Below are 25,282 nucleotides of genomic sequence, written 5' to 3' on the forward strand. Positions count from 1 at the left end.
GCTCCGCCAGAGGGCTGGAGGCTCTGGACTCAGGGTGCTCGGTTTACAGGGTGGGCGCGGGGCTGTCCCTCCGGAGAGAGTGCCTTGTTCCCCTGGAGGTGGATGGGAGGAAGGTCAATGGATACTGGGATACAGTCGCGGAGGTGACGCTGGCCCGGCCCGAGGTGGTGGCCCCAGATCGGGTGGTGCCCAACACCTACCTGACCCTGACAGGGGTGGGCGGGACCCCATTTAAGGTGCCCGTGGCAAGGGTACACCTGAAATGGGGGGTCAAAGAGGGCCCCAAGGACGTGGGGGTGCACCTCCATTTGCCCACTGAGGTTTTGATGGGGGGAGACCTAGAGGACTGGCCAAGCAACCCCCAGAGCGCCCTGGTTGTGACCCGTAGCTAGAGCCGGCGACGGGCATTACGCCCTGACCTTGGGTAGGGTACCACACCGGAGGCACAGGACCCTACCCTGGTGGGGAGGGAGCACCGAGGGGCACGGCTCAGAGAGGCTGTGGCCTCAGACCCGGCCAGTGAGAGGGAACCGGTCCCCATCCCTTCCCCAGCCGCTGAGTTCCAGGCCGAGTTGAGGAAAGATCCCTCCTTGCGGAAGCTCAGGGACCTGGCTGACCTCAGGGTGGTACGGACCATGAGGAGAGGCTGCCAGGAGAGGTTCCTGTGGGAGAAGGGGTTCCTGTACCGAGAATGGGCTCCCACAAGGGAAGTAGAGTCCTGTGGGATCAGGAGGCAGCTGGTGGTCCCCCAGAAGTATTGCCGCAAGCTCCTGTACCTGGCCCATGACATCCCCCTCGCAGGGCACCAGGGAATCCGGCGCACCCGGCAGAGGTTGCTACAGAACTTTTACTGGCCCGGGATCTTTACCACAGTCCGGCAGTATTGCCGATCCTGTGACCCCTGTCAGAGGGTGGGGAAGGCCTGGGACAAGGGGAAAGCGGCTTTGAGACCTTTGCCCATCATAGAGGAGCCTTTCCAGAAGGTGGCCATGGACATCGTGGGGCCTCTCAGGAAGACGACCCGGTCGGGGAAGAAATACATTCTGGTGGTGGTAGATTTTGCCACCCGCTACCCCGAGGCAGTGCCCGTACCTTCCATTGAAGCAGACACCGTGGCCGATGCGCTCCTGACCATTTTCAGCCGAGTGGGGTTCCCCAAGGAAGTCTTGACAGACCAAGGCTCCAACTTCATGTCGGCCCTGCTCCGGTGCTTGTGGGAGAAATGTGGGGTCCAGCACGACTGGGCCTCAGCTTATCACCCCCAGTCCAATGGGCTGGTGGAGAGGTTCAATGGGACGCTAAAGATGATGCTGAAAACCTTTATGAACCAGCACCCGCAGGATTGGGACAAGTACTTAGCTCACCTGCTGTTCATGTACAGGGAGGTGCCCCAGGAGTCTACCGGATTTTCGCCTTTCGAACTGTTATATGGAAGGAGGGTGAGGGGCCCCCTGGACCTGATGAGAGACGAGTGGGAGGGGAAGGCCACTCCCGATGGAGAGTCAGTGGTGGAGTATGTCCTGATCTTCCGAGAGAGACTTGCTGAACTCATGGGCCTGGCCAGGGAGAATCTGGCCAGAGCCCAGAAGAAGCAGAAGGTCTGGTATGACTGCACGGCGCGGGCCTGTGCCTATGCCACCGGGAATCAGGTGATGGTTCTCATCCCTGTGAGAAAGAACAAACTACAGGCCCTGGGAGGGCCCTTTCAAGGTTGTAAAGCAGCTCAATGAGGTAAAATATGTGGTGGAGCTGTCGAACCGGGCGCACCACCGCCGGGTGTACCATGTGAATACGATGAAGCCATATTATGCCAGGGGGAATGTGGTGTTGGCCGTGTGTGGACACTGGGAGGAGCAGGGAGATGACCCTTTAGAAGATCTATTCCCTGGGACCAGAGCTGGTTCCCCCCTGGAAACAATTCCCCTCTCGGATCAGCTAACCCCTGCCCAGCAAGCTGAGATCAGGGGGGTGCTGCATCCATACCGACAGCTGTTTTCTAACCAGCCTGGATGCACTAATCTAACTGTTCACCGGGTGCAGACAGGGTTGCACCTGCCGATAAGATGCTCCCCCTTCTGAGTCACAGGGAAAACTGCTCAGGACCTGGAAAGAGAGGTCCGGGACATGCTGGACAAGTGCTGGACCAACTCCACGGGGCTGGGCTGACTGTAAAAACAGAGAAGTGCAAGGTGGGGATGGCGGAAGTATCTTACCTGGGCCATCAGGTGGGGAGCGGCCGCCTAAAGCCGGAACCAGCTAAGGTGGAGGTGATCAGAGACTGGCCTGCTCCCCACACCAAAAAGCACCATGGACCTTACAAAGGGCTACTGGCAAGTGCCGCTGGATGCAGATGCCCAGCTGAAATCGGCCTTTATCACCCCTCTGGGGCTCTAGGAGTTCCTGACCCTGCCTTTCGGCCTCAAGGGAGAGCCGGCCACCTTCTAGCGCCTGGTGGATCAGCTACTGAAGGGGATGGAGAGTTTTGCCGTGGCGTATATTGATGACATCTGTGTGTTTAGCCAGACCTGGGAGGACCACGTGTCCCAGGTTAGACAAGTGCTGGACCGACTCCAGGGGGCTGGGCTTACCATAAAAGCTGAGAAGTGCAAGGTGAGGATGGCGGAAGTATCTTACCTGGGCCATCGGGTGGGGAGCGGCCATCTAAAGCCGGAACCAGCCAAGGTGGAGGTGATCAGAGACTGGCCCGCTCCCCACACCAAAAAGCAGGTCCAAGCCTTTATTGGGATGGCAGGATACTACCGAAGGTTTGTGCCCCGCTTTTGCGCCATAGCCACCCCCATCACCGAGCTATGCAAGAAGCGGAAGCCAGACAAGGTGGTCTGGACCGAGCAGTGCCAGGAGGCTTTCCGGGCGCTGAAGGAGGCTCTGGTCAGTGGCCCGGTTCTGGCAAACCCAGACTTTGAGAAGACCTTTGTGGTGTTCACTGACGCCTCCGACACGGGACTGGGGGCGGTGTCAATGCAGGAGGATGAAAAGGGGGAGAGACACCCCATCGTGTACCTGAGCAAGAAGTTGCTACCCTGGGAGCAACACTACGCGGCCATCGAGAAGGAGTGCCTGGCCATGGTGTGGGCCCTCAAGAAACTAGAGCCCTACCTCCTCGGGCGACACTTCACCGTGTACACCGACCACTCTCCCCTGACCTGGCTGCACCAGATGAAAGGAGCCAACGCCAAACTCCTGAGGTGGAGCCTGCTCCTGCAGGATTACGACATGGACATGGTCCACGTGAAGGGAAGTGCCAACCTGATAGCGGATGCGCTGTCCCGGAGAGGGGGCCCTGAACTTCCCCAGGTCACTGGTCAGAGTGACCCCGCTCCGTTCAGTCTCGAAGGGGGGAGAGATGGGACGCCGCAGGGAGGGGGGAGTGTTGACCTGGGAATGTGGCAGGGGAGTTTCATGGGGATGGGAGACCTGAGAGCCTGTCACCTGAGCCAGGAGGGGGAGGGGGAGGTGACACCTCTGCCCGGAAAACTGGACAAAGGCTGCAGGAGGGAGCCTGCTGGGGCGGGGGGAGGGGGGTTGGTTTCAGTTTTGATGCTGGGTGGTGGAACGGGACGCAGGAAACCCCAGGGCTGGGGTCTAAGCTCCCTGCCCCCCAGAAGGACTTGACTGAGGGGTCCTGATTGTACCCACAAGCTCTCTTTTAGACTGTGTTCCTATTGTCCAATAAACCTTCTGTTTTACTGGCTGGCTGAGAGTCACGGTGAATCCCAGGAAGAGGGGTGCAGGGCCCAGACTCCCCCACACTCCGTGACAGCTTGTCATTAAATCAAATGAAAGATCGTTAGATGATCCTGAAAGCATTCCCAGGCACTCCAGTTAAAAGATAGGAAACAAAGGGTCGGAATAAATGGTCTGTTTTCAGAAGGGAGAGAGGTAAATAGTGGTGTCCCCCAGGGGTCTGTACTGGGCCCAGTCCTAGTCAACATACTCCTCAATGATCTGGAGAAAGGAGTAAACAGTGAGGTGGCAAAGTTTGCAGTTTCCTTTCAGAAAAGATGTGCACAAGTTGGAGGGAGTCCAGAGGAGAGCAACAAACCGATAAAGGGTTAGAGAACCTGACCTGCGAGGAGGTCAAAATACTGGGCATGGCTATTCTTCAGGAAAGGAGACTGGGGGGGACCTGGTAACAGCCTTCAGATATGCTAAGGGCTGTTAGAAAGAGGACAGTGATCAAGTGTTCTCCATGGCCACGGGAGGTAGGACAGGAAGTCATGGATGTAACCTGCAGGAAGGAAGATTTCGGTTAGCTATCAGGAAAAACTTTCTAACTCTCAGGGCAGTTAAGCTCTGGAACAGGCTTCCAAGGGAGGGTGTGAGATCACCCTCACTGGAGGTTTTTAAGACCAGGTTGGACAAACCCCTGTCAGGGCTGGTCCAGGGTTACTTGGCCCTGCCTCAGCACAGGGGGCTGTACTAAATGGCCTCTCGAGGTCCCTTACAGCCCCACATTTCTATGATGCTGCGACAGAGAAATCAGTGCTGGTCTGGGCTGCGGCTGCAGGATTCTCTCTGTAGGTAGTGACAGAGTCTCCTGTAGGTAGTGACACTGGGCACTACTCTAGGTAACTCGGAAAAATAAAAAACCACAAGTGTCAAGTGTCACACAAACAGACAGGTTTGCACACGGCTCGCTAGCCAAGGCCAGCTTCGGCCTAAAAAACATATAAATAAGGCAAAAATGTTTCGCAAAAACTAGTAACAAATAAACCCAAATGAGGCAAGGCTCGGGCAATGCTACTAAAAAAAAACACAACTGACTGCTTTAGCTAATTGGCTACGGTATTGTACGGGGCAACAGGCAATTAGTTGGATAAGCTTATGTAATAAAATAAGCAAAGGTATAAATGTATACTGTAATCTGCATTCGGGGCTGCAGGATTTGAGACAGCTCAGTCTCCCTGCGCCCTATTTAAAGCTTCAAATAAATCTCTCTGCTTCTCCACCCTGTTGTGGTCATTGGCGCGACGCACACCGGGCAACAAACTCAGCTTTTGCTTGCCTCGGGCACTTTGTGCCGGCAACAGTTCTTGGCGACCACGAAGGGACTCGAGGCTGCTATTTAGCCTTGCCCTGACCCCTCCTGGCGGTCAATGGATTGCAGCGACAACCGACGCCCAGCTCGCACCGGTGAGTTCATCGGGAGGCCTCGGAGGAGATGCGATTTGCTTGACCCCGGAGGGCACAACGGTGCAATGCACCCCTATAGTGGAGAAGCAACTGCAGGCGATGGTGAGGAACCGGTCCCTTGAAAAAGGTAGGAACAGTCCAGTGGTCTGGACTTTCTTTGTTAAGACCTGGGGATGCCCAAAGTCATCCGGAAATATGGGACAGGGACAGAGTACTATAGGCAGGGCACAGTGCACGCCCCTAGAATGCATTCTAGCAAACTAAAAAGTGTTTAAATCAAATCCAATAACAAAAAGCAAATTAAAAAGGTTTTGTACAGTAAACTGGCCTCAATATCAGCTAAAGGACCAGGAATGGTGGCCATCGGGAGGGTCAATCAAGTATAATACGATCCTCCAATTAGTTCTGTTTTGTCAGCAAACAACTAAATGGAATAAACATCTGTATGCACAAGCATTTATGGCTTTAAAAAATAAAACAGACATTCTACAGAGCTGTAATTTAACTCCAACAGGACCAGTAGTAGCTAATGTTAGCCCCCAGAACCCCCCTGTCATAAATATAAAGGGAAGGGTAAACCCCTTTAAAATCCCTCCTGGCCAGAGGAAAACTCCTCTCACCTGTAAAGGGTTAAGAAGCTAAAGGTAACCTCGCTGGCACCTGGCCAAAATGACCAATGAGGAGACAAGATACTTTCAAAAGCTGGGAGGAGGGAGAGAAACAAAGGGTCTCTGTCTGTCTATATGCTGCTTTTGTCGGGGATAGAACAGGAATGGAGTCTTAGAACTTTTAGTAAGTAATCTAGCTAGGTATGCGTTAGATTATGATTTCTTTAAATGGCTGAGAAAAGAATTGTGCTGAATAGAATAACTATTTCTGTCTGTGTATCTTTTTTGTAACTTGAGGTTTTGCCTAGAGGGATTCTCTATGTTTTGAATCTAATTACCCTGTAAGGTATCTACCATCCTGATTTTACAGAGGGGATTTCTTTACTTCTATTTACTCCTATTTCTATTAAAAGTCTTCTTGTAAGAAAACTGAATGCTTTTTCATTGTTCTCAGATCCAAGGGTTTGGGTCTGTGGTCACCTATGCAAATTGGTGAGGCTTTTTACCAAACCTTGTCCAGGAAGTGGGGTGCAAGGTTTTGGGAAGTATTTGAGGGGAAAGACGTTTCCAAACAGCTCTTCCCCAGTAACCAGTATTTGTTTGGTGGTGGTAGCGGCCAATCCAAGGACAAAGGGTGGAATATTTTGTACCTTGGGGAAGTTTTGACCTAAGCTGGTAAAGATAAGCTTAGGAGGTTTTCATGCAGGTCCCCACATCTGTACCCTAGCGTTCAGAGTGGGGGAGGAACCTTGACACCCCCCAATGTTGTAATGGCAGATTCGGTGTCCCCTTCGGCCCCCACACCCCCACCTTATAAGGGTAGGAGGCCTCAGGTTACAGAGATTGCCCCCTCAGTGGGACTCTATCCTTTAATTACCAAGACTGTTGTCAGAGTAGCAGCCGTGTTAGTCTGTATTCGCAAAAAGAAAAGGAGTACTTGTGGCACCTTAGAGACTAACCAATTTATTTGAGCATAAGCTTTCGTGAGCTACAGCTCACTTCATCGGATGCATTCAGTGGAAAATACAGTGGGGAGATTTATATACACATAAACACCCATTTTTTCATGTTTTATCATGCACACTGTAAGGAGAGTGATCACTTAAGATGAGCTATTACCAGCAGGAGAGTGGGGGGGGGAAGAAAACCTTTTATAGTGATAATCAAGGTGGGCTATTTCCAGCAGTTAACAAGAACGTCTAAGGAACAGTGGGGGGGGGGGGAGAGGAATAAACAAGGGGAAATAGTTTTACTTTGTATAATGACTCAACCACTCCCAGTCTCTATTCAAGCCTAAGTTAATTGTATCCAATTTGCAAATTAATTCCAATTCAGCAGTCTCTCGTTGGAGTCTGTTTCTGAAGTCTTTTTGTTGAAGAATAGCCTCTTTTAGGTCAGAAATCGAGTGACCAGAGAGATTGAAGTGTTCTCCGACTGGTTTATGAATGTTATAATTCTTGACATCTGATTTGTGTCCATTTATTCTTTTACGTAGAGACTGTCCAGTTTGCCCAATGTACATGGCAGAGGGGCATTGCTGGCACATGATGGCATAGATCACATTGGTAGATGTGCAGGTGAACCAGCCTCACCCATTTTTTCATGTTCTGTGTGTATATAAATCTCCTCACTATATTTTCCACTGAATGCATCTGATGAAGTGAGCTGTAGCTCACGAAAGCTTATGCTCAAATAAATTGGTTAGTCTCTAAGGTGCCACAAGTACTCCTTTTCTTTTTTCAAGACTGTTGTGGCTCGCCCAGGGGCAGACGGACGCCAGGCTACCACCGTGCAAGTTTACACCCATGTGCCCTTCAATCCAATAAACTTAGCAGCTTTTAAAACACAGGCTGGAAAATTCTCAACGAACCCAAGCCGCTTTATTTCAGCCTTTGAGGGGTGCCTCAGTAGTCACAAGCCGGATTGGGACAACTGTAATATCCTCCTAAAAACCTTGTTGTCTAAGGTGGAGCGGAATCAGGTTACAGCTAAGGCAAGGGAGGAGGCACGGCAGAGACCTGAAAAAGGAAGCTAATAAAAGCTCCAGCCCTGGGTCTGCCGGATCTCTCTAAGCCATTTCAATTGTATATACATAAACAAAAAGGGATAGCCCTGGAAGTGCTAACCCAGTTGTTGGGGACCTGGAAACGTCCCGTGGCTTATTTTTCCAAACAACTGGATCAGGTTGCAAAGGGTTGCCCGGCATGTTTACGGGCGGTTGCAGCTACTGCCCTAGTACTAAAAAAAGCTAAAAAGCTAACATCAAAAAAGATTATGCAAATCTATACTCCCCATATGGTCTGAGCCCTGCTAAACACAAAGGGTGGGCTCTGGCTCACCCAGGCTCGGATTGCTCGGTATCAGGCTAAGCTGTTAGAGAACCCCGAGGTCACCCTGCAGTCTTGCTCCTCCCTTAACCCAGCCACCCTCTTGCCAGAAACAGAGGAACAAGAACACAACTGTTTAAAAATCATAGATGCCCAATACTCCAGCCGCCGGGACCTAAAGGATCAGCCGCTCCCAAATGCGAATTCTGAGTGGTAAACTAATAGTAGCAGCATTGTCATAAAAAGGCAAAGCAGGGCGGGTTATGCTGTCGTAACCCTCCATGATACCGTAGAGGCCGAGAGGTTGCCCACCGGGACCTCTGCCCAGCTGGCTGAGCTAGTAGCCCTGACCCGTGCACTCGAACTGTCAAAGGGGAAGTGGGTCAACATTTTCACCAATTCAAAGTATGCTTTTGGGGTACTGCATGCTCATGCTGGCCTGTAAAAGCAAAGGGGAATGCTAACGGCCCAAGGCTCCCCAGTCAAGTACGGGCCCCAAATTCTCCGGCTCCTAAAAGCCGTACAACTCCCCTCGGAAGTAGCGGTGGTGCACTGTAAAGCCCATCAAAGGAAAAATGAAGACGTGGCCAGGGGCAATGCCAGGGCGGATAGAAAAGCCAAGCATGCCACCACCTTGACTCCATCGGAAGCTGAGGATGCCCACAGGCATACCCTCATCCCATCAGTGGGGGAGCTTCCAACCCCTCGGTACTCTAAAAAAAAACAAAAAAAAAACTAGCTAACAAACTCAGTCTTCAAAAAAAAAAAAAAATGGCTTCATTCCCCGGAAGGGAAGATCCTCCTACTGAAGGGCTTGATCCGGCCAGTACTGCAGCAGCTACACCAAACCACTCACGCTGGCAGGAAGGCCCTTATCCAGCTAATAAAAAAATACTTCTTGACTTCTGGACTCCGACCCCTGGCTACCCAAATACAAGCTGACTGTTTAGTCTGCCAAAAGAATAACCCCCGGCCAAGACATCCAATAACACCAGCTACCCTGAAACCCACTCCAGGCCCTGAACTGGTGTAGCAAATAAATTTTACTGAGTTTCCCCGAACTCAAGGGTTCAAATATCTCCTCGTCTTGGTAAACCAATTTAGCGGATGGCGTGAAGCCTTCCCATGCCGTAATTGCACTGCCAAAACAGTGGCCCTCAAGTTCATTAAGAAAATTATTTCCCGCTTCAGACTCCCCCAATAAATAAAATCTAACAATGAGACGCACTTCACATCAAAAATCGTTCAAAATATCTCAAATGCCTTACAGATACCCTGGAAACTCCACACAGCCTAAAGACCGCAGGCCAGCGGTGTAGTAAAGCGTACCAATCAAACCCTTAAGCAACACCTCTCAAAAGTGCGCTAAAAAGCCCCCCTGCGATGGCCCAATGCTCTACCCCTTGTCCTGCTCCGCGTCCGCGCTCTCCCAAAGGGTAAACTAGGGCTTAGTCCCTTTAAAATTATGTTTAAAAGGGCACGGCCTATAAATGGGACACCGGTTCTAACAAAAAAATAAAAAATAAAGTGTGTTTTTTTTGTCTCAGTATATGTGCTCTCTGTCTGCTGTTCTCTCTTCTCTCCACAGGTATATCAAAGACTTCCAGCCTCTTCCATTGGATGCCCCTGTCCACTCCTTGCAGCCAGGTAACTCCCTGCTTGTTCATACCTAAAAAAACAAGCCTCTCCAAAAAAGGTAAAAGGGACCCCACACCGTCCTGCTGGTTTCCCACACGGCGGCAAAGGTCAAAAACCACAAAAACTGAATCCATCACTCTCGCCTGAACACGGTGCCTACTGCTTCCCCAGCGGAACAGTGAACCGTCCAGCCCATCACCACGTCACCCTCCGACAATCTTAAACTCAAATTATTATTTAAAAAAACATAAGCACCGGGGGGGGGGGCAGGACTACAAGGGCATAAGGTCCCTCATAGTAAATGTCATTTGCCTAGTAGTCCCCATATCTCTCTCTCTAAAAAAAAAAAAAAACATTAATCTAAATATAAATATCTATAAAGGCCTCAAAATAGCCTTTGCCCGGAAATTTAATCTTTCCAACTGCTAAATATGTTCCCAGATCCCCTACCATGTGGCCAGCTTCCCATGAAGGGTGACCCCCCCCCACAACTGGTCAAACCTCTATAACAAATAAATAAAAGCAAACGCCACTCAGTTGCAAACGCAGCCCACCTTAATAAAAAACTGTTCTAAAAAGGCCAAGTTTAGCAGCAACATTAATCCCTAAAAACCCTACTGAAATTCGACCCATAACCCCCTCCCATCCAACTACGCTCCATCCCCTTAAGTCTCCTTTATAAATGCCAGGAAGCCACTGCTAACCATACCTGGTTTGCTAAAAACAGCACCTGTCAATTTTATCTCTCCTCTAGTAACAATGTTACTATTCCCCTGTACAATAAAATGGCCTAAAACCAAAAAATAAAACAAATATATTATCCTCCCTCTCTGGCCTCTCAAATCAAAGCGGGTCTTAATGGCCAGGTGGCCAACAGCCAGTCCTTTTATATCTGTAGTAACTCTGCCTATAAATGGCTACCCCACCACTGGCATGAAAGCTGTTATGTGGGATACCTTATCCCTCCCCTTTGGGTCATGACCCAACTCCTGTCTGGCCGTCCCCGGCATCGGCGGTCTCTGTATGCCACCCCTGTACCCATTAGTGAAGGGGACAAATTCAGTATAATTCTTATCCCAGGCTATGGAATAGGTAAATTGGCCAACCGCTATCGTCAGCTTTCTGTATTTCTCACTAAGTTTGCCAATAATACCTTAGCCATAAAAAAAAGCCTTAATTCAGAGCTTTACCAATTCCGGTTGCTGTCCCTGCAAAACTGCCAGGCCTTAAATTACCTTCTAGCTGCACAGGGCAAAGTGTGTGCCCTGATTAAAAATAAATGCTGTACGTATGTCCCAAAAAATGCACAAAATATTAACAAGCACATCCTGTCAGCTGAACAGGCCCTTAACCAATAAAAAGCCCCCAAAAAAGAGCCCACTCTTTTTGACTCACTCTAAAAATGGCTGCCTGACCTGGGGGAAGGCATTGTTCGTCTTCTGCTCACAAATGCTGTGCTGTGTATTATCATTCTCCTCGTGCTTGCCTATTATAAAGCACTCATATATAAAATATCTGCCTCCCACTCCACAAAAAACCCATTATATGCTCTTGCTTAGGATTCTAACTCCTCAGCACTTAATCACTTATTGTCCTTAAAATATAAAAAAACTCAGTTGCAAGCTTGTTAAGTGTTCTCAGAAAAGGGAGTTGCTGGTGACACTGGGCACTACTCTAGATAACTCGGAAAAATAAAAAACCACGAGTGTCAGTGAAGCCCTCTTGCTCTAGGCCCAGGCAAACTGAAGCCCCTCTGCTGCTTGAACTTTCGGTGACCCTGCCCAACTCTGAGGAAGCTAGCACACAAACAGACAGGTCTGCACATGGCTCGCTAGCCAAGGCCAGCTTCGGCCTGGGAAACGTATAGATAAGGCAAAAATGTTTCGCAAAAACTAGTAACAAATAAACCCAAATAAGGCAAGGCTCGGGCAATGCTACTAAAAAAAAAACACAACTGGCTGCTTTAGCTAATTGGCTACGGTATTGTACAGGACAACAAATAATTAATTGCATAAGCTTATATAATAAAATAAGCAAAAATATAAACGTATACCATAATCTGCATTCAGAGCTGCAAAATTTAAAACAGCTCAGTCTCCCTGCGCCCTATTTAAAGCTTCAAATAAATCTCTCTGCTTCTCCACCCCGTTGTGGTCATTGGCACGACGCACACCGGGCAACAAACCCAGCTGCTGCTTGCCTCGGGCACTCTGTGCCAGCAACAATAGGTATCAAGGCCAGAAGGGCCCATTCTGACCATCCCGTCTGACCTATTGCCTAGCCCAGGCCAGAGACCCGCCCCGGGGTCCCTGCAGGGGGGATCTTCTCCTCTTCTGCCAGCGACTCTGTAGCACTCAGTAACTGGTGGCTGAATGAGAGCGAATCTTTAGAAAGGCAGCAGCCACCCTTGATGTAAACGCTCCATGTGTCAGAGACTCCACCCTGTCCCTGGGGCAGCTGTTCCCCTGGGGAATGACCCTCACTGTTAAAAGGTTGCACCAGAAATGGCCCCACCCCATCGTGTCCGAGGGACTGGCACAGTGACAGAGGCTGCAGCTCCGGCTCCTGGGGGCAGCTCTAGGAGTCTCAGTAGAACAGACTCCCCTGCCCCCTGAGCTCTGTCTATCTGCCTCGGGCCCTGTACGGCACATCCCCGAATGCCTGAGCTGGACCATTGCTCTGATCTGGGACAGCAATTCCTTCCTCCCTACAGTATCGAAGGGTCACGGAGCATCCGGCACCAGTCCAGGCCCTTGGAATCACGGTGACCCACGTAGGGGGCCCACACTTACCCAGGCAGGCAGCAATCTCATTCCAGATGCTCCGGTTCCCCTGTCCGGTACATGTGATCACGGGATGCGAGGGCTCGAACCCCTCAGGGCAGCTCAGGGTCACTGGTTCCTCCCTGCTATAATACATCTTGTCTGGTTCGAACCGCAGAGCTGAGGCCCAGCTGGGTTTGGGGCACTTTTCTGTTGGGAGAACAATCAGGTTTGGTGTCAGTAGAAAAAGGCGAGATTCCAGTCCCCACATTAGACTGTCAGTCCCTGCCGCAAGGAGCTGTCTGTCTGTCCAGCGTTTGTACAGCACCGAGCGCCAGGGGGTCCTGGGCCATGGCTGGGGTTCCTAAGGACGACTGGTAATACAAATAAATAATCACAACAGGCCTTACCCATGAACCCACACATTGATATGCACCCTCACGTACAGGCGCCAACATCCCCACACACTGATACGCACCCTCACGTGCAGGCGCCGACTCCGTGGGCGCTCTGGGGCTGCTCAGCACCCACCGACATCCCCGTGGATCAGCCCCTCTCCCTCCCCCACAGCGCCTCCCGCCCGCCGCTATCCGCTGTTCAGCGGTGTGCAGGAGGCCCTGCGGGGGAGGGGAAGGAGCAGGCGCTGGAAGAGCCGGGGGAGGGGTGCAGCGGGGGCAGGAAGAGGCAGGGCAGGGGTGGGGGTATGGGGGAAGCGGTGGAGTGGGGGTGGGGACTAGGGCAGAGCAGGGGTCAAGCACCCCCCCAGGGAACTGAGGAAGTCGATGCCTATGCCCTGATGCACAGTGACACACCCTAACACCTCCTACATCCCACAGACACAGCAATACACACCGTTACTAGCTAACACACGTCTCCCACACCATTACAGACACCTGATATATCAGGGTTGGCAACCTATGGCACGGGTGCCAAGGGCGGCATGCGAGCTGATCTTCAGTGGCACTCACTCTGCCTGGGTCCTGGCCACCGGTCCGGGGGGCTCTGCATTTTAATTTAGTTTTAAATGAAGCTTCTTAAACATTTTTAAAACCTTATTTACTTTACATACAACAATAGTTGAGTTATACATTATAGACTTCTAGAGAGAGACCTTCTAAAAATGTTAACATGTCTGACTGGCACGTGAAACCTTAAATTAGAGTGAATACATGAAGGCACGGCACACCACCTCTGAAAGGTTGCCGACCCCTGTGATACGTCCTCAAACCCCTATACACACAAGAACACCCCCCGACACCCTATACACAACCCCATAGACGCCCCCCTGTAATACTTGGCCACACAACCCCCCCCACACACACACACAAATACACCCCACAGACATCCCCTCACACCCCTCCAACACAGGCCTATAACCTCACCACACTCCCCCCACGCAGGCTGCTTTGCCCCACACACTCGCTGTCACTGTCACTTCACACCCTTCAGAAGGTCTGAGCTGAACACTCAAGACATAAATACGCCCCCAGGAAGTCGCGGGGCCTCCTTGGAGGCTCCTGGTGTCACAGGGTTTGGATCCTGCAGCCCGTCTGTGCAGAACTCACCCACACAGCTCACATTGCTCGTGTCCCACTCCACGCGCCCAGCCGTCTCCGTACACTGCATCCAAGCCGGGCGCCCCTCGTACTGCTCCTGGCGACAGGTCACCAAAAGCTTCTCGCCAACAACAAACTCTGTCTGTGCGGAGGCAGCAGAGACCGACGGGGGCCAGTTTCCTGCCGTCGGACAAACCCCTTGAGGGAAACAAATGTCTGAGTCTTGGCAAATCCTGTTCTGGTGAAAGGTGCAGCTGGCTGCCACTGGGTGATCCCGTGGCAGAGCTGAGCCAAAGGGAGCCCTGGAGAAACCAGCACAGCAAAGGGCTGGGGGAGAAGCGAGGAAGATGGACACACTGGTGACAGGGAGTCTCTGGGCTGATCCTGCCCTTCATTATTGGCCTGCGGGCGGGGCGGGGGGGGTCTGACTGAGGCCCCCTGCAATTCCAGCAGGATTTAGGGTCCCCATACTAGAGGCTGAGAGGCCAAAATGAACCAGAGGGTTTATGGGGCGAGCTTCCACCTGGCTCCGGAGATACCAAAGTGTCACAGAGAGTCTGGCTGCTGGCCCGGCCCCTGTGACTGCAGTGACTCGGGGGGGTCTCACACTTACCCTGGCAGGTGGGTGTCTCACTCCAGACAGACAGGCTCCCGTTTCTGACACATTCGATCACAAGTGGTGATGGCCGATACCCCTCAGAGCAGCTCAGTGTCACCGATTCACCCGGGCAGTAGAACTGCCCCTTGGGGGAAAACTGCAATCTGGAGTCCCAGCGTTTTGGTATTTCACATTTTGCTGCGTATCAAAGAAATAAGGGGAGACTCTTGAGGGTTATTGAATCATGCGGCTTTCCCCAGCCATCATGGGCCCGATCTTGAGCCACGCTGGGCACCCACACTATAGTAGGGGTTGCCGGGATCAGCTCCTCTGTGATCAGGTCTATCTACCCCATTTCTCTCCACAGGATTCACATTGCTCAGGGCCTCAGTGGGGTGGAGCGAGTGAGGGTGAGTGCAGGCGAGTCAGCCCCACTGAGTCGTGGGGGGAGAACATATTTCCCTGGGTGTCAAGGCCATTCTGACCATCCTGTCTGACCTATTGCCTAGCCCAGGCCAGAAACCCGCCCTGGGGTCCCTGCAGGGGAGATCTTCTCCCCTTCTGCCAGCGACTCTGTAGCACTCAGTAACTGGTGGCTGAATGAGAGCAAATCTTTAGAAAGGCAGCAGCCACCCTCGATGTAAACGCTCCATGTGGCTCCATGTGTCAGAGACTCCACCCTGTCCCTGGGGCAGCTGTTCCCCTGGGGAATGACCCTCACTGTTAAAAGGTTGCACCAGAAATGGCCCCACCCCATCGTGTCCGAGGGACTGGCACAGTGACAGAGGCTCCTGGGGGCGGGTCCAGGAGTCTCAGTAGAACAGAGCCTCAGCTCCCCTTGCCCCCTGAGCTCTGTCTGTCTGCCTCGGGCCCTGTACGGCACATCCCCGATGCCTGAGCCCCTGCTGATGAAGGGATCTGACCTCAACGGCACATTGTGGAGACCTGACTGGTGGAGTCTGAGCAGTTTCTGTGGGGCTAGAAGGCAGGAGCGGAGCGTGCCCCGTTAAAAATGCCCATCCAAACCCCCCTACACTAATCACCACCACTACCCAGCCCCCTCCTACAAACACAGGAATACACATCCCAGACACCCTCACCCCGACATCCCTACAGACACTCCGACACAGCACCTCCACACACACGGTATGTGCACTGCCAACCCAAACCCCGACACACACGCACACCCCCAGATGGACTGCTTTACACCTGCTGCCCGTACACTGGCTGTCACCGTCATTTAACACTTTTCAGAACATTCAGGACATAAATACCCCCCGTGACCACAGTGACTCGGGGGGGGTCTCACACTTACCCTGGCAGGTGGGTGTCTCACTCCAGACAGGCAGGCTCCCATTGCTGACACATTTGATCACAGCTGGTGACGGCCAATACCCCTCAGAGCAGCTCAATGTCACCGATTCACCCGGGGAGTAGAACTGCCCCTTGGGGGAAAACTGCAATCTGGAGTCCCAGGTTTTGAGTATTTTACATTTTCCTATGGGCATGGAATGAGAGCACTGTATTGGGGGTCACTGGAACCAGGCAGACTCCACTGAGTATTATGGGCTGACCCTGAACCATGCTGGGCGCCCACAAGAGCAGGAGGTGGGGGGCTGCGAGGATCAGCCCCTCTCAGGATCAGGCCCCACGTATTCAGGTACATTTACTCCGTTCACACGCTCAGGGCCGCCGTGGGCAGGGCGAGTGCAGACCAGTCAGCCCCACTGGGCCGTGGGGAAAACGGTGTTCCTGGTCTCTGCTACTCCTGCACAGGGAGCAGGGCCAGGAGCCGGCATCAGACCCACGCGCCTGCCCCCCCCCCGGGGACACCATGGGGGGGAAGCTGTTCATTGCAGCAGGACTCTCCCCACGGCCTCTCAGCAGCCTGGCTGGAGCCTCCCCTGGCCAGACGGCGCCCGGCCAGCCCCAGGGCCGGCTCCCCGCACTCACTGAGACACTTGTGTGCACCCAATTCCCACTCGAAGAGCCCCGACGCCGTCTCTCTGCACGTCACGTTGAACGAGTTCTGCTGGAACTGCTGACGACAGGTCACCCGACCCTCGGCCCCGACGCCGAACTCCGTCTGTGCAGGGTCAAAATCCACCTGCCTCACCCAATCATTGCACATCCCTGGGAAAGGAACAGGAGAGCGGCCATGGGGGCGTCTGCCCTACGGTCTGACAGCCCCTGGCCCTGGGGAGCTGGCCCCAGGATCGCACAGGTGCGGGGGCCGGCCCTGCACGAAGGGGCCTGTGACCACGGGGAAGGCTCGGGGAGCGAGTCTGGGGCAGGGAGGGGACCGCGTGTCCGGGAGGCCCGGGCCTGGCCGCTCTCAGAAGCGGTGCTGGAAGAAGCACCCTGAGAAATGCTGAGATCTGTTCCCAGGCCTCAGGCTTCGCTCCTCGCAGAGCTGCCCAGCAGTGCCCAGCGGAGACTCCTGCCAGGCTGCGGCCACAGCCGCCAGCAGCCGCCTCAGGGCCTGGTGGGGAGCCGTGTGCACCGGGGGGAGGAAGCCTGTGTTTGTGGGGAGGGCCCACGGTGACAGCCCTGTGACGGGTTTCTCAGCAGGCTGAGGGAGTGGGGTCCCCCTTTCTCTGCCCATTGTCACGGCTTCCCAGATCTCCCACCCCCTGGTCTCCCAGCCCCGGCATCACGTCACTGATCTCCAGGGGCTGGTTATCACCGGCCCGGTTTCCCTGGCCATTTCCTGCCCGCAACTGGCGGCAGCCCCATGCCCGGGCTGGCTGGGGAGGTTTGGCCCCATGCCTGGGGGGTGGGCACGGGGGGTGTACCAGGCTCTGCACACTCACTGAGACACTGGACTCCGCTGATATCCCAGACTGCCCCGCGGTCCTTCAGCTCTGTGCATTTTGCAGGGAACGGCCCGGATTCAGGCTTCTCGGTGCATGTCACCTCCACCGTGCCATTGACCGGAAACGCCGTGGGCTCGGCGGGAAACGTCACCTTCGTGGTCCAGGCTCCCTCCCTCCTGCATGTGTCTGTGACGGGGGGAACGAGAGGCTGAGGCCTGGCTGGAGATGGAGCCTGGTCACCCCCTTAGCACCGCTGTGGCCTGCCCGGAGCCCGAGGAAACACCCCAGGAAGGGCCCAAGCGGCAGCACCTGCTCCCAGTGCCCCCAGAGGGGCAGTCACACTAAGCCAGGGGGCAGGACTTTCTCTCCTACCACCACAGCACACACTGAGCAAACCGCGGGGTGGGAGGGGCAGTGGCAGGAGGGTGTGGGGGGCCCCAGAGCTCAGGAAAATTAGCAGCAACAAGAGATCCTAAAACTTCACATGAAAAAATAATGTCGTGGAGTCCAAGGCAAGTCTGCCATGTGAGCAGATCCCCTGCCTCCACCCCTGCCTCTTTCTGACACTCACCTCTGCTCCGCTGAGCACGGGAACAGCGTCAATGGGGGGGGAACCACGAGGGGACGTAGGCACTGCAATGCTGAGCGTCACCGCACTTAACTTTTGGGCGCTTAGAAAATCACAGGAGCACCCTGGGATCCACAGAGCAGAGTTAGGCACCTGGGCAGAGACAGGCGCCCGTGATCCACAAAGCCAGCACGAGCGGTGGTGAGCCACGAAAGCCAGCCAATGGGCGATGCCAAGGACCGGGTGGGGGTGCTAAGCCCTGCCCCCTCTCAGAGCTGGGTGTCTCAGGCCTGGTCTAGGTCCCGTGAGCTGCCAGCTGCGGGCACAGTGACTGCACGCGTGCGGGCAGGTGTAACAAGCTTGGACGCCAATCATGCACACACCTATTTTCATGCACTGCTATGCACGGGCTGCTCCGAAACGTGGTCCTGTAACTTCATGGAATTTTTGAAATGGCGCCTCCATTTCTATTGGCCTCATCTTCCTTCTTCTCCAGCCCGCTCTCTCTGCCAGCCCCCGAGCAATGTGCGACTGCCTTCGCCAATGAAGCTAGCCGGACTTGGGCTGTCCTTGCCTCTGCTAGTGGCGCCCGGAGTGCGGTGTCCTGTTTTCTCTGATATTTGAAGGGGGCTTTGCGGGTGATATTTCTGCACTAGGACCTTATGGAGGTCTGCCAGCAGGAGCTAGTAAAGTGACGGGTGCTATTCAAAAAAGACAGAGAGAACCTCTTCCGACCCCACTGCTATGATAATGCAGGTGTGTTCGGATCTCAGCCCTCGGCTTTCTCATTTCTCTGAGCCGTGTGGTTTACTGGGGTGTTCTAACAGCGTGTTGGACAGGTGTTCTGTAGGTCTGTGCAGAGTTGGTGGGACACTGAAGAGACCCAGCAGGGGACTGAACAGAGAGGGGCCTAGAGGGAATTCTCTGGACCCAGCCAGCTGCCAGCCTAAGGGGCAGGAGCCTGCTGACAGCTATTGCAGCTAAGGTGCCCCAGACACAGGGGATGAGCCTGGGAAGTTGGCAGCATCCTCAGTCGGGGGTTGAGCCCAAGAGAAGGGGCTGCTGTACAAGTTATATACACCCAGCAGGGACTGTGAGGGGGCTTGCAGCCTAACTGCCTCCCACAGTTGGGGCATCCTGCTAGCCGGAGCTAGGCAGGGACAACACAGGGGGGCCCATAATGGTGCACACATGGACTGATCCCAGTCAGGAGACCCGCTGCCAGCTGATGGCCTGTAATAGGGGACCCGGCGAGGGCTCCCCAGGCACGAGGCTGGAGAAGCCAAACCCCTCTGTTGGACAGCCCTAGGGGCCAAGATGGGAACTGCAGTGCTTGACCTTGAGGTGTAGGCGATTGGCAACCTTTCCTTTGGGCCAGCCCTAGCCAAGGCCTCTTCGCTTTAGCTGGGTGTCCGAGGGGTCACCGGAACCCAGCAGGGTGAGCTCCCAGGGGGCCCAGCAGCTGAAGCACCTTCAGCTCTTGCCTCCACGCTGTGGGGTGCTTGGTGCTGCTGGGCACCGGAAGAGAGCTGGTGTAGCACAGCACAGAGCAGCCAGGCGAACCACCCGACCTTCACCCCCAGGTGCCCATGGGTGTTGCTATGGTTCCGATAGGCACTGAGGGCAGAGGCTATGGAAATCTCTTGCTTCCCTTGCTGCAGGGCTGGGAGGTCTCAGACTTCGTCTCTCTTTGGGTAGGTCTACACTGGAGTAATTTTCAGCTTGAGCAGACGTACCTGCACTAGGTATGATGGCATACTGGGCTAAAAACAGGAGTGTAGTCATGGTGGCACAACCAGTGGGACAGCTGAGCCACCCCAAGTGGTCTCCCACCTGCCTGAGACCCGGGGCATGTACCCAGGCGGCTAGCTCCTACTGCTGCTGCTACTTTGCTACTTTTAGCCTGCCAGCTTGATCAGATCTAGCACAGGTATGTCTGCTTGAGCTGAAAATTACACCTCAGCCCCAGTGTAGCCGGCCTCAGAGTCTCAGTGGCATCCCTGAACAGAGCCAGGCGGCCCACCCTTCATTCATTGTTAAAGCTGGGGAAATGGAAACGCCATTTTTGGCCCTCTCACTTGCCTTTGGACCCAAGATTCCATGTCTATTAATATTATTATTTGTATTGCTGCAGCACCTAGCACCCTTCATCACGGACCAGGAGCCCGTCGCATGAGGCCCTGTACAAACACTGAACACAAAGATGGTCCCTGCCCAAGGAGCTTCCAGTCCAAGTTGTACGACAAGTGACAGTGGATGGATGGATGGATACAATGATGACAGGTCTAGAAAACATGACCTGTGAGGGAAGATTGAAAAAATTGGGTTTGTTTAGTCTGGAGAAGAGACAACTGAGAGGGGACATGATAACAGTTTTCAAGTACATAAAAGGTTGTTACAAGGAGGAGGGAGAAAAATTGTTCTTCTTAACCTCTGAAGACAGGACAAGAAGCAATGGGCTTAAATTGCAGCAAGGGCAGTTTAGGTTGGACATTAGGAAAAACTTCCTAACTGTCAGGGTGGTTGAGCACTGGAATAAATTGCCTAGGGAGGTTGTGGAATCTCCGTCATTGGAGATTTTTAAGAGCAGGTTGGACAAACACCTGTCAGGGACAGTCTAGATAATACTTAGTCCTTGCTCAAGTGCAGGGGACTGGACTAGAGACCTCTTGAGGTCCCTTCCAGTTCTATGATTCTATGATTCAAAGACTGCATTTGTCAAGGTCCGAGAGAAGGATGTTGCAATACTGAGATGATGAGACCCCTGAGGAGAGGTGTAGCTGGGTGGAAGGCCTATCGTAGAGATGCTATTCAGAAAGAATTGGCAAGTTTTCTCCCTGGGCCTAGATCCTCACATCCAGGCTGAGTCAATGATGACGTCCCGGTTATAGGCCTGCGTGACAGGCAGGATGTGGTGTTGACCCCAGTGATAGAGAAGAGAGGGAGCAGGGAGGGCAGATTAGGAGCTGGGGTTTAGCCATGCTGAGGTCAGGCTGCTGGCTCGACCGCCATGAGGAGATGTCAGAGAGACAGGTTGAGGTTCTAGGTTGGAGAGAAGGAGACAGGTCTGGAGCACAGAGGCAGATCTGTGAGTTGTCAGCATAGAGATGGTAGCTGAATATGTGTTTGCAGAGGAGATTACTCAATGTAAACGGCCGGGAAATGTGCACACAGGGTCTAAGTTAGTCAGACTGTAACTGGCAGGGTCATCTCAGTGTCAGCCATCTGGAATTCACCAGTCAGGCAAGAGGAGATGGACTCCCCTTGGTCTGCAACTGTCGGTGTAGCTGGAGCAGGAACTGTGCTCAGTCAGAACAGGGAAAGTCACAACGAGGCATTCAGCAGGGCTGGGCACAGCAGTGACTAACAGAAGCTAGGGGAGGGAGAAAACTGCCCCCAGCTCTCTTTCGGTTACCCTTGCACCATGGCAGAAATCTCTACCATCCTCAGCAGCACATGCCAAGCCCCCCACAACCAGCTGTGGGAAAGAGGTTGTCAGACCCAAGGGCTTTTCAGCACTGAAAACAGGTTTTAGATATGATGAAACAGGCAGATTTTATAATATGGAAGTAGGGGAGGTAAATTGAAAATGCTGACTGCTACATTCCTAGCCAGGGATTATTGTAAAATGTATTTTACATTTGCCTGATGCAATCAGAGATTGTTATATTTTCCCTTATTTAATTTTATTATTATTATTCTGTAGTACTCTCAGCTGGGCTAAGAACTTGACAGAAAACGTATGGAGCTTTGGGCCCTGTCCCCAAGAACATAGAGTCTAAATGATGGGCTTAGTCAGGCTCTAACCTAGCCTAAGACCAGGAGGCAAGGAAGGGTAACAGAAATCGGATGTCCTTGCTACTCATCTTAGGTGCCTGAGAGTCTTGGGCCCTGTCCTCACTAAGAAAAGAGGCGCGTTCTTACCTGGTGTTAGCTGACACGTGGTAACTGACATGAGAGAAAATGCTAGTGAAGACCAGGTAATTTGTAGCTTTAACCTAAGGGATCAGGTCGCGATAAACTCTGCTTCCCCCCGCTTTACCCTTCTAGCACAGCACGCTCCCCATCACTGAAGTGCAATGCCCTGTACTTCCCTCCCCTGGGGCACGTGCACACTCCCAGGCAGTGTGAACAGAGAAGGGCCTCTGCAGTTCACAAATGCATCATGCACAGAGACCACATCCTGTCCCTGCAGCTGCTCTTCATTCTCCAGCAGCCTCACCCTCGGAGCAAAACACCTCCCCGCACTTGGCACAGGCAGCACATGGCACCCCCAGCACTGTGCAGATGTCACGCTGGGCTGCACCTTGTGCTTTTCAGGGAGAGCAGAGCTCCTCTGGCCCCAGCTACGCTGCCCCAGAGCCTCACCCCAGGGGGCACAGTGACCTGAATGGCTGTCCAAGAATCAATATCGATAACAACCAGGACTGGGATGAAAGACCCGTGGGACTACAAGCCCCCCACTCCCACCCCCAAAGCCAGGGGAGGGTCCCCCCTAGGGATCCTAGGCACAGTTTGCTTCAAGAAAGACTAAGGCAGCAGCCACACTCAGGAAGTGCCCCTGGATTAAGAAACGGCATCTTCCATGGCTGACCCTGGCCAGGGCCTGCTTCACCAGTGCTGAAAAGGGTCTGGCCCCAGACTGCCCAACACCCATTACAGAAAGGCTGTGAGAGCCTCATTCCACGATCACGCTGCCAGAGGTCCTGCCCAGTGCCCTCTGAAGCCATGTCCCACATGGGACCCATCATGGTTGGGTGGGCGGGGACGGCACTTGTCTGCCCGCCCACTGCCCTACATGGGTCCAGCCCTCTTGCCAACGTCAGTCTGGCCTGGGGGAAAACCCTCTCTGCCTGCCCCAGCTGCCTGCCCCACTGCATACCTCACAACAGTCCTGACTTTTGCTGGACTGTCCTGCTTTGGCCCCCAAACCCGCTGGCTTGGTTGAAGAATAACATTTCCCACATTAACCTTGCTACCTTAAAGGCAAATCAATTACCATGGGTGAACAAAAATACCGTTACAACTGAGTGTGCACACGTAGCCACAAAACTGTATTTCATTTGTTGTGCAGAGTAACAACTCCGTATGTCTCTCTCGGGTGATTACTCTCACTGTCTGTTTAAATGACTCTCACCCTCCTTGTTATTAAAAACCCCACACCCAGCTTGAACATCATGTCCAGCAGTAGTTGTGTGAGTTGTAACTAAAGAAGTAGTTCAGAAGGGGCAATCAGCCACAAGACCCGAGTGTTAAACGAGGAACGGTAGGCATAGGCCTATCGTAGTGGCCGTGCCGTCTCCAACAACTAAAAATTCAAGTTGCCTATAGTTGAGAAATTGAAAGATTACGAAGAAAAGCAAAGACTCAACGGCAGCCATGGTGGATGACGACACCCAGGCTCCACCAAAAAAAACCATGAAAAGTCTTTATCAGTTTAAAGACTCGTGGCAGGTGCAAGACCGTTTCCTACAAAAATCAAGGCGAGGGCTCACACTGATTTTTGTGAGCTGGTCGTCCTGGCGGACACAAGGGTCTTTCACGCTAAATTGCTACAGAGAAACGTGCAAGCTGTGTCATGGCTGCCACAGTCAAAATCAGCAGCAGCTTTTTTCCCACCCGCTGGATCAACCATGCGTGATGGTGTAACCGAAGCTGAAGTTTCAGAGGATTTCTTCAGGAGTGCAACATCCCTTGTGCTAGCAGTGATCATGTTAGACCTTTAATCAAGAAATGTTCCCAGTCTCCAAAATTCCCAAGAGCTATGAGCATGCTTCCCCCAAAACAACTCATGTTACACAAGGGGAAATCGCACCTAAAACCTGAAAATGTACAGTGTGGGACTGAAGGCCATGAACGTCGGTTTGGCACTGGATGCTGGTTCGGACAAGTCTGAGAAACATTTTCCATTCTTGGTTACATATACACACCCAGAAATTGGCTGTACAGTGACAGAGTTTTTAGCTATGGTTTCTTAGAATCACAGAATATTAGGGTTGGAAGAGACCTCAGGAGGTATCTAGTCCAACCCCCTGCTCAAAGCAGGACCAACATCAACTAAATCATCCCAGCCAGGGCTTTGTCAAGCTGGGCCTTAAAAACCTCTAAGGATGGAGATTCCACCACCTCCGTGGGAAACCCATTCCAATGCTTCACCACCCTCCTAGTGAAATAGTGTTTCCTAATATCCAACCTAGACCTCCCCCACTGCAACTTGAGACCATTACTCCTTGTTCTGTCATCTGCCACCACGGAGAACAGCCGAGCTCCATCCTCTTTGGAACCCCCCTTCAGGTAGTTGAAGGCTGCTATCAAATCCCCCCTCACTCTTCTCTTCTGCAGACTAAATAACGCCAGTTCCCTCAGCCTCTCCTCGTAAGTCATGTGCCCCAGCCCCCTAATCATTTTTGTTGCCCTCCGCTGGACTCTTTCCAATTTGTCCACATCCCTTCTGTAGTGGGGGCCCCAAAACTGGACGTAATACCCCAGGTGTGGCCTCACCAGTCCTGAATAGAGGGGAATAATCACTTCCCTCAATCTGCTGGCAATGTTCCTACTAATACAGCCCAATATCTATTGGCCTTCTTGGCAACAAGGGCACACTGCTGATTCATATCCAGCTTCTCCTCCATGGTAATCCCCAGGTCCTTTTCTGCAGAACTGCTGCTTAGCCATTCGGTCCCTAGTCTGTAGCGATGCATGGGATTCTTCCGTCCTAAGTGCAGGACTCTGCGCTTGTCCTTGTTGAACCTCATCAGATTTCTTTTGGCCCAATCCTTTATTGCACACTGAACAAATCTCAGGAATTGTTTGATGGAACCAGCGTGCTACCAAAACACAATGCTGACTGGATTAAATGTGCTACATTTCAGCGGATAATGCTGCAAATCATGCAGGGTAAGCACAACAGTATATTGCCTCAAATTAAAGCCAAGCAAACAACGAACGAGGGAGTGTGTATGCAGAGGGGTGCCTCTGCCACCCTGTGCACCTAATGGCCAAGCATGCCTCAACATCACTGCAGATGCGTGGCGAGCATACAATACTGACATTTACTACCACTTTCAGAGCAGTGTCAAAAGAGTGACATCCCTGAATGGACACAGGGCATTTTGCAGTACTAGTGTGAAGAAAATTGAAGCATATGAAAAAGCGCGGGCTGCCTTTGGAGGGATCTGCTGAATGCACCTTGGCTACTCGGGATGGGCTCTACTCCTACTTTGTCAGTGGTTTTGACGAGGAAGAGCAAAGAGCT

At 52.9% G+C, this 25,282-nt stretch overlaps 1 protein-coding gene across 2 annotated transcripts in view; it reads right to left on the reverse strand.

Moving 5' to 3' along the window:
* LOC140911060 (receptor-type tyrosine-protein phosphatase T) overlaps window positions 1-25,282 on the reverse strand; it is a 90,632-nt gene that overhangs the window by 56,095 nt on the left and 9,255 nt on the right. For both annotated transcript variants that reach the window (XM_073343287.2, XM_073343286.2), the window contains exons 2-7: window positions 17,457-17,645; window positions 16,597-16,776; window positions 15,959-16,141; window positions 14,659-14,841; window positions 14,055-14,243; window positions 12,520-12,699 (exon numbers count right to left, since the gene is read on the reverse strand). In XM_073343287.2, coding sequence (XP_073199388.1) covers window positions 12,520-12,699; window positions 14,055-14,243; window positions 14,659-14,841; window positions 15,959-16,141; window positions 16,597-16,776; window positions 17,457-17,645 — 1,104 coding nt within the window. The remainder of the gene's footprint in view (window positions 1-12,519; window positions 12,700-14,054; window positions 14,244-14,658; window positions 14,842-15,958; window positions 16,142-16,596; window positions 16,777-17,456; window positions 17,646-25,282) is intronic.

This window comes from Lepidochelys kempii, chromosome 5 (assembly GCF_965140285.1).
Source record: "Lepidochelys kempii isolate rLepKem1 chromosome 5, rLepKem1.hap1, whole genome shotgun sequence".
NCBI classification, from domain to species: domain Eukaryota; kingdom Metazoa; phylum Chordata; order Testudines; family Cheloniidae; genus Lepidochelys; species Lepidochelys kempii.